The sequence below is a fragment of the Anarrhichthys ocellatus genome, unplaced genomic scaffold (genome assembly GCF_004355925.1).
Source record: "Anarrhichthys ocellatus isolate YVR2014 unplaced genomic scaffold, GSC_Weel_1.0 scaffold3, whole genome shotgun sequence".
NCBI lineage: Eukaryota > Metazoa > Chordata > Actinopteri > Perciformes > Anarhichadidae > Anarrhichthys > Anarrhichthys ocellatus.
In genome coordinates, this window is record NW_022280033.1 from 9,406,884 (window position 1) to 9,416,345 (window position 9,462).

The 9,462-nt window shown below is 41.7% G+C and overlaps 1 protein-coding gene across 2 annotated transcripts in view; it reads left to right on the forward strand.

The window, feature by feature from the left end:
- The first annotated feature begins 2,942 nt into the window (after window positions 1-2,942).
- LOC116397512 (semaphorin-4G-like) overlaps window positions 2,943-9,462 on the forward strand; it is a 23,109-nt gene continuing 16,589 nt past the window's right edge. Inside the window, exons 1-2 of one of the 2 annotated variants that reach the window (XM_031873013.1) lie at window positions 2,943-3,116; window positions 8,163-8,464. In XM_031873013.1, the coding sequence (XP_031728873.1) occupies window positions 8,335-8,464 (130 nt within the window). In that variant the 5' untranslated portion in view covers window positions 2,943-3,116; window positions 8,163-8,334. Of the gene's footprint in view, window positions 3,117-3,152; window positions 3,342-8,162; window positions 8,465-9,462 lie in introns of those variants that run through there. The other variant, XM_031873003.1, reaches the window with a different exon arrangement.

The window sequence follows — 9,462 nt, forward strand, 5'->3', positions numbered from 1 at the left end:
TCATGAAAAACAAATCCTGACTGTTTTTTTTTTTTTTTTTTTTTTTTTTTTTTTTATAGTGCCACTGTGATGGAGGCCGCTCTGAGCTTCCTGTTCGTGCAATTGCGTTTACAGAAGGAATAGTTATCAGATAAATGAGCCTGTAAGTTGTTAGTGATCGCAGTGTTGAATGGATCCATGACACTCTAGCTGAAATAATGACACGCAAACTGCTACGGACATTGTAGCTTTTTTGTGGAAACATCACATTTCAGAAAGAAGAAGAAAGGGTTTTTCAGTTCGTCTTTATGGAGTCTGATCTTTGGAAGGACGGCTTCTAGCAGCTATTAATGGTTCTGCATCTTAAGCTCCAACATCTGTATTTCCACAGCTGGTTTACCTGCCTACTTATCAGCGCTCAAGAAGAGATACAAGTTCAGGGTACATTTACATGAAAACATTTTCCAAAGTCTGAAAGTTGACAAGAAAATAGTAAGGGATGAAGCGAGTCAGTGCCTTTGTGTTAGGACTGGACCCCACTAATCACCGTTTTATTATCTAATGTATTACACTACTGGTACAATATAGTAGATGTTTATTTCTTGTTAGAAAAAGTGTTGATTTCAAACAAGTACAAAAAAAAAAGTTTGGTTTTATTTTTGGACTCCTCAAGACCTCAGTATGAACAAAAAATACTGATTGGTGAATTATTTTCTGGGTATTTTTGCATGTTGGTAGGCCTGAGTGTGTCATTTGCCGTGTTCATTATCGGGACGGACAAGATCCTTATTGCATTAATCATGCGTCGCATTGAACAAATGAACTCACATTAACACTGGAGATTGTTTTCTGCCCTTAATTAAAAAGCAGGCAAGACATTAAATAAAGTTCCCATTTCTATTTTACTGTCCCAAGACTAGATATTTACAAAATGACTTAACCTCTTTTATATTGGTCCCAACAAAGAGTCCCAAGAAAATGAACAATTTCAAATAAAAACGGCATCAACGTGAATTACAGATGCCAGTTACTACACACAATCCTCTTGTTTATGTAAGTATATATATTTGTATTCATCCATCTATTTGTCCCATTCTTATCCCATATCTTGTTTCTTTTTCTCTTTAAATGTGTGCAATACTGTTGGGGATACTGTAATGTACTTTTACACACACCCCTCATTTTCAGACATGTATAGTACTATGTTTTATTTATGTCACCACATTTTATCTTACTACATATGGCTGGTGTTCTTATTGCAACTAATGCTTTTATTGCTGAGCCGACCTGTTCTCATCAAACACATTTCATTGTGCTGTTGTTTTATGTGTTTTATGTGCAGACAGATCTTTTATTATTATCCACGACATACTGTATGTTGTCATGTGAACCAGCCGCTTTTTCCCAGGTACCTCTGTTGCCATGGTAACCAGGCACAGTGACACTTCCTGGTCCATAAGCTCCAGTGGTCTTCCTCTGTTGGGTCCCTTTGTGAGCTTTATGGGGGTTAATGCAGCAGGAACGTTTAAGGCACAACCCCCTATGCTGCACAAATCCCCTGCTGCATTGCAATAAGGAGTTGAGATAAAAGGCTGAATTCAACATCAACACTGCTCACTGAACATGACTCACTACATTTATAATTGATACACACATTCATAATGGATTCAAAGCACTGATAAATACTTTTTTTCAAAAAGAAAGTCATACGTGGAATGACAGATAGCGGCTGTTTTACTCGTCATAATCGGAGCTCTCGTTGATCTCTGCAGCACACGAGCCCTTTGTGTTTTTATGAGCAGTGTGAAGGTCTGCAGGGTAAATACACACGGATACATATCTGATCTATGTACTGTTGTCTTTCGCAATATGATGATTAAAGTCCCATGTATATCTCCTCTGGGCGTGTTATTTTATTGGGTTTGTCTCTCTCTGGGTGTAAGAACAGGGCAAAGTGATGAATCTGGCTTTCCTCACAGACACCCTCATTAAATGCTGAGCTCCCGTGTACATAACATCCACATTTACTGCGATATGAGATATGCTGCACCATGAATCTCACCCAATCTAGAGATGGACAATTTAGATATTTTACCCGAGGGTGTGGAGGAGAGGAAGGCAAGGAAACAGAATAGGACCGTAAAGTGGAATTATGTCTGCATGCCTGAATGTGAGTGATGGGAGTCTTGCATAAAAGTGTTTTGATAAAAAAAATAAAAGAACAAAAGCTGCAGTGATGACCATTGTCTTCTGTGAACCTGTAGTAAGCATATCTCATTTGATATTGATCTTTGAACCTGGAATAACAGCTTTTTTGGCTACTTGGAGACAGACTTGTCAACACAACTCTGACATATGAGTTTATATGGTGAACTCAACTGCTATTGTAGTTTTAGTTACATTTCCAGCAGTTACGGAACACCATAATCACTCATCTGGAGAGTTTTCTTGATTCTTAAATCCATGATTTTACTCTCTTTCAACATACTAAATATGTTTCTGGCATACTAAACAATATGGTAGTATGGGTATTGGCACACACAGTATGTTCCAATACGCAGTATGTCAAATACAGTGTGCCAAAAATAACAGAATGTCCCTCTGCATATGGTCGCATTTTGCATTAGACAAGTCAGCATGCTTCTCTGGCTATTCTGACCCACAATCCTCTGCGCCGCTGATATATGAGCAAGAGGGTCAAGGTTCGAGGTGCAATGTTAGGACAAAGTATGTCCCAATGCATGCAACAGTATGTACTTTGCAAAGTAAAAAATAAAAAGTATGCGACGTTTGAAGGTATGCAGCAGTGAATAAATACAGGGAGTGCTCACGAGAGAAATGTAGAATCCACAGTCGTAAATAAGGTGCAGTCAGGTCAGTTAACCGTATATGACCTCCCACAATCAGCACACCTGGTTGTGTGTAACCCCCCTCTGTGCGCGCTAGGTGTCAGTGTGACGCCACCCTGCAGCATTGATTGGACAGGTTGCATCCACTTTGCCCCAATAGTGTGAATGTCCTCGCGCTGGCTAGATCTCGTGATACCGATAGCTCACAAACAAAAGTGTCACAGCGAACCAGGAACCGTCTCTTTATCAAACAACAACAACAAAACGACCGGCCTACCTGATACGGAGGTAGGTGGAGAGAAGAAGTGGTGAGCGTCGTGGGAGGGCGGGCCACCTGTGACGGCACATGAGTGGAGAAGAGCCTCGAGTCAGTCCCACTGCTAGTACTGCGTGTCGTTCAGTGGGTGTTTGTGTGTTTGAGAGGGTGTTTCGGCGTTTAAAGTCCACTTGGATTATCTTGAGCTCAAGGAAACGTTCATATCTTTCTCTTCGGGGAATGTGTACGTGATTCAGGTGAGACGCACTTAATATTTCACAACCGCTGCTTAAGACCTCTGAGTGTGTCTTAATGCTTTCTACAGTGATACTTTTGGTGTGGTATGATGCTGTGTCGTCGAGGTGGAATATTTTTAATCTCCTAAAATCTTTATGACAGTTATGCAATGGTCCTGTGCAGACTTGTAATATGCATAGGCTTTAATAGGCTATCCTCTTATTCAAATATTGGATCATTTACGTTTCATTGTGGGATATCTGCCGAGGAGTTGATCAGAGAGGTGTAAGGTATCAGAATTGGCATCATGAATGTGTGTACAATTGGCTGATTGCTGTATTTTGAAGCACCCAGTGACCCCTTCTGCTTCACTTTACTGCACCACCGCGTTACAACTCATCGGGGGCTTCATTTGGTGGACTGTCTTTAAATCCGTGAGATATCAACAGGGATGTGGGCGAACTGGGCAAAGAGTAAAGCTGCAGCCTATAGCTGTGATTCACATGGAAAGGATTTAGCAAGAAACGTTCTCTGATTAGAGTAAACCAGAGCTGTAAACACACACTGATGATGTTGAGCATGATTGATCTGTTTAAAGATGAGTAATCAGCCATATCCTGTCCACGCTTGTGGTCTATGTGACTGTGATGTAATCCTTTAGTATGGGGGAAACCCATTGGACTCACTTGTCTACCTGCTTCAAGAGGTAGTGGTGTGGTAAGTGGAAGGAAACTCCTGGAATGTATGCAAAGATGTGGTCACTTAACACAACGTATCTTGTTGTTATGTAGATCGTGTCCTTGATGTTCTCTTTATATAGTTGACCCCCCCCCTCAATTCTTCAACTGGTTTTCAGCTATTCAAAAGTTTGTAATTCATAACCGTGCTTGTAATGACTTCACTGATGTACTATTGGCATTCCTGTTAACATCTACTGTATGTCTGTCCATGCTGCAGGGATTCTTCCTCTGTCGCTCTCTTCCTCACCAAAGCGAGGCTCTAAAGCCAGATTGTGAAGCCCTTTCGAGGCCAATTTGGAATTTCCTATATTCTAAAAGACATGATTTGACTGTCTGCCTCACGTTTTCTTAAATGAGGTTGATAGTTGTGTTTTTGAGTGTCTAAACTTCCCTCTCTAGACCCTCACAAACCATGAGTTTAGACTTTAGACTCTCAATCATTGCCACATTTAGACTGCTGTTGACTCCAGAGCCGCAGAGTGGAAAGATTCAAACAAATGGCACAAATAAGAAATGGCAGAAAAGAACATTTCAGTAACGCACTGACCGCACACACAGTTGTGTCTCCTTTTGTCGTGTTGTCAGAATATCTCCAGTGTCGGTTTAAAGAGCTCAGTGTTGCATTGACAGAGTGACTGTACAGAGTGTAAAGCTACAGTACTGGGAACAAGTAGAGTTCAGTTCAGTTGGCTTCCTCTTGTCTGTGACACAAGTGTTTTAATGCAGTTTGTCTGTCAGTTGAAACACAGCTCAATGGCTTTGACTGTCTTTTCTACTATTTGTCTCTCACACACACACACACACACACACACACACATATCCAACTAAAAAACAGAGAGTTTCAAGTCCTTTGAGACGGTCATCTGTGGATGGAGCTGTCACCACCGCAGTGCTCCAGTCTCTTCCTTTCAGGCAGGTTCATATAATTGCCTGATATAAATCAATCTGTGTGAATGAATGTCATGGGACTGAGAGCTGGCAGCGAGATCAGGAGGAGGACCGATTAGAAAGGTTAGGTCGTGAGTGGTACAGTCGCTGTGGATTTCCTCCGGGCCAGCCCTCATTTTATCTTCCACTTCGTCTCTTTCTACATTTTCTGAATTTTTTTTTTTTTTATTGGTGTGCTCAGTGGCCAATTAACTATTGAAACCTTCTGCATTTAGGCGGTCCAGGGCACTCGGAGCAAGTCGGCACTAATCTGGATTTTTTTTTTTTTTTTTTTTGACGAAAGAGAATCGGTAATATCACAATTACTGTCTCTTCGCTCTGCACTGCTGGACGTTCAGACAGCATTTTACCTCCTTGCTCGCCGGTTCCTCTCTTTTTATTCTCTCTTTCCGTCGTATTCCTGTGAAATATTTCCCATCTGAATAGGCTCCTCTTCCTCTCAGCATCATGAGACCTCGTCAGTTGACTGGCAGACTGATTGACTGTTAGGCCCCTGGCAGTCCATTTATGTGATTTGGTGTGCATGAGTCGGATAAATGACTTACAAAGAGCCCCTCCATGCCCCTCTTCTGCCATCTTTTTAAGGGGAGCTTGGACGAGGCTGAGAGGGCGATTGACAAACCATTACAGAGTTTGACAGGCCTTCAGGAGAGGCAGCAGCTCCTGAAAGAGAATGTACAGCTGGAATAATTGGTGTCCCCGAGGTATATTTGCCATACTGGGAATAAGATAGAGCTGTAAAAACATTTAAAAATAGACTCTAGTTAAAAAGCGGTATTTCCCAAACGGCAGGAAGTTGTAAAAGCGGCCTTGTTTTCTCTGTGTTGTGAAATGATCCTGATGTTTAGAAGTCAGGGAGTTTTACATTTTTCTTCCCTCCCGGAGGATCTCGTTCGTTTAACATTTCCAAAGCATTCAGATTGATTTCCTACCTTCAGGCCGTTGGTTGAATTTCATCCTTTGACAGATACCCAAAACACATCCTTGAAGATTTAGTTGACTTCACTTTTATCTCCTCAAACTTCCTTTCTGGCAAAAATAATGATCAGGGACGGTTTTATATACTCTTCCAGTGTATTTTGGGCAAGTCCAACATCCAATAATTTATAATCTTGCTGCTGAGAAGTCATGTTTTAATGCAAGAACTTGACAAGTAATGATTATTTAAAGTTTTGATTAATCAGGTGATTCTTTTTTTAAATTAATCGTTCAGTTTAAGTGTCACAAAATAGTGGAAGATGCCCAACAAAAGTTGCCAGAGCCTAAGGTGATGTCTTAAACGTAATGAAAAAAATCATCCACACATTCAAATCTGTGCCAAAATATTTTTAATAAGCAAGCTTTAGTCGGAGACCGTCTTTTAACAATGTAGTAAAACCCAGTTAAACACCAGATGTTTGATTGTTCCGTTTCTGTCGAACAACTAATCACTTAATTGTTTCCGCACTAAACTAATTAACGTTTCCTTTTCCAGGACGTTCATGATCACTTATTGTTCTTACTGGCCCAACACAGATTAATTAGCAAAACAGTCCTTACTTGCAAGTGTATCCCTGTGCAATTTATCTAATAAATAACAATGAACAAATGTTCAGCGTGATGTGTATTATCTCACTGAGATTTGACTTTAATCTACTGCAGGTTTCACGGTTGCAGAGAAATCAACAGACACAGGTGACCGCAGAGGGACAGAAAATTTATCTAAAAATACATTCAGTTTGTTTTTGAAAATGTTCTGAAATAATGCACAGTTTGTTGATGGGCCGAAACATGCAAAACCACACTTGTGGTCTTTTTTTAAATTTATTTATTTATTTTTTTATATATATAAAAGTAGAATAACCTTTTAACACCATGTTTAGGACTCAAATCACATGTTGGTATATACAGCCCTTACATCATGTGATTCCCCATCTTACTGTTACTACCAGCAGAGTGTCTCTCTGATACACACCTGCATGCTGCAGTGTGTGTGTGTGTGTGTGTGTTTGTTTGTCGTTCACATTATGCAACGCTCAAGCCAGCTGTTGTCATGGTGTCAGCCCTGAAGGACTGCTGGGACTTACTGTGAGAGTGCAGTCACCACAGACGCTTGTGCTAATGGCTGCACTTTTCTGCTTTTTTCTTTGCAACCGTGTGTGTGTGTGTGCGTGTGCGTGCGTGCGTGCGTGCGTGCGTGTGCGTGCGTGCGTGCGTGCGTGCGTGCGTGCTCGTGATAGAAGGACCAAGCAGCCTCCCTGGACGTTTGGCTCTTTAGTGTGCAAGAGGCATTCTTTGTTGAAGTAAAGCACTAAAGAGTGAAATCATTATAAAAGGACAGTTCAATTAAAAAAAAATCTAAATTGCATATTTATTTTTTTACCTATAGTGCTATTTATCAATCTAGATTGATTTGGTGTGAGTTGCCTAATTTTTGGAGATATTCTTTCAGCAATCGTACATGAAACTGCTCACAACATGGTCTGTTCTAGATGAATAAATAGCACAACAGCTACGATGAAACATATCTATTTTTGATTTTGGAGTGAACTATCTCCTTTAGAGAGAGGGAATGTGTATATAAACAAAGACGGGTATGCTCCATTGGCTGGAGTTTTCAGTGTTGGTGTACATGCACTGGTGATTGACACACACACACACACACACACACACACTTCTTAAAGGTGATCATATTTCACAATCTCTCCCCTCATGAATTTGACTCCTCTCATGCACGTCTACTGCTAGAACCGGTTTCACATCTTATCGATCCCGCCGGCGTTTTAATTCTCAAGTGTTTGCTTGTGACATCGGCACGTAGCTCTGTTTGCTCCGGTCATTGTTTGGTTAATGATATTTGCCGTTGTGTGTTTGTAATGGGCAGCTGCTGCTTGCACACTGCAAGACTATGCAACGCGGAGAGCCGGCCCGGTTCTCACGCAGCGGCATCGATCTACGAAAAGCACCCAATAACCTATTGAGCCAGTGCCCTTTGTGTCCCTTTCGTATCTCTGTCGTCATCCTTGTGAAATCCTCAACATCAGCTTATTTAATATATTTGAAGTGTGACGTTCAGCTTCACCAGCTTTCCTGCTTTGTCAACTTTTACTCTAAAGTGACACTTGTGTGGACATGATTGTTAACACCGATGGTTTTGTGTCTCATTTCTTTCAGGTTTCTTTGTTTCTCTCTACATCACTGTGGAAGAGGCCGCCTGCCAGTGACTGGGTGTTTGTGAGTCGTTGGGTGAATATGTCGGTGTGAGTGCCTTTTGCATGTGTACACGTCCTGGTCAGAGAGAGAGAGAGAGTGTGTGTGTGTGTGTCTCACGAGACGCTCGGCGGAGATGCAGGGAGCTCGATCCTCTGCGGTGCGTTTGCTGCTGCTGAGCTGCTGTGTGTGTGCGGCAGCCGGCTACCCGTTCAGAACGCCCCTGGACCTGGACGTGACTCCACGCGTCACCGTGTTGAACAGTGGTAAGCAACAACTCAAGCAGGGGGGGGGAGGGGGGGGTACAATCAGCAGATTTTTTTAACAGCTTATGATGCAACATGTTTCTGTCAGACGGTCAAATTCCAACAATCTTTACCATTTGACAGTCAAACTTTGAACTGTTTTTTTGTTAAATATCTTAAGATGACTCAAATATTAATGCGGTGCTTTACATTCAGACCAGCAGTAACGTGTTTCTTTCAATAAAGATGTTGATACTGTTCAGTGTCTTCAGTCTGTAGTGTTGCAGGTGCCGTCTTCTTTCTCTTGATCTTGTTTTCAGTTTCTTTATTTTCTCTCTCCTGACACTCTGTTTTCACTCAATCGGATGTGTGTGTGCACACACCCGCTCGCCTCCGGTAAATCTTACGCCTACTGTTCTGCAAACCATGATTTCTTTTTACCAACGTGTGATTATAATTCATTTACCTTGTGTGAGTGATGGCATGTAGCCTGAGGTGCCACAGAGATGGAGGCAGATGAGTGAGGGGCTTTCACACTTGGATCCACCGTAGGTAGTTTAGGAGCAGCGTAACCATGACAACTATTGTAGTATGGCGTAAGATGGCCATATACAGTAATTGTCTTTTGTGTGTGTGTGTGTGTGTGTGTGTGTGTGTGTGTGTGTGTGTGTGTCCTTAAACAGTACTGTTATCTGATCCTGGACTTTATTTGTTGATACACAGACGCATGAAAGACATTTTCTCAAGTCTCACCTTCGACTTGCAGCCAAATTTACTCTCTTAGATCTTCTGGTACGATATCCCTCCTCTCCCCTTCTCTTTTTCTAAACTGTTGTCTTTCTCTCATACATCACCTACGTACACTATCTCTATCCATGGAAAACATGGATAGAGATAGTTCCTGCTACGAACGTCTCTTGATAACTTCATCTGACTTTCAGTAAATCATCGGTTAGTGCTCAGGCCTGCCCACAGGTCCTCCTACACGACTCCTCTCCGCGTCTGATGCCCCGTCACTC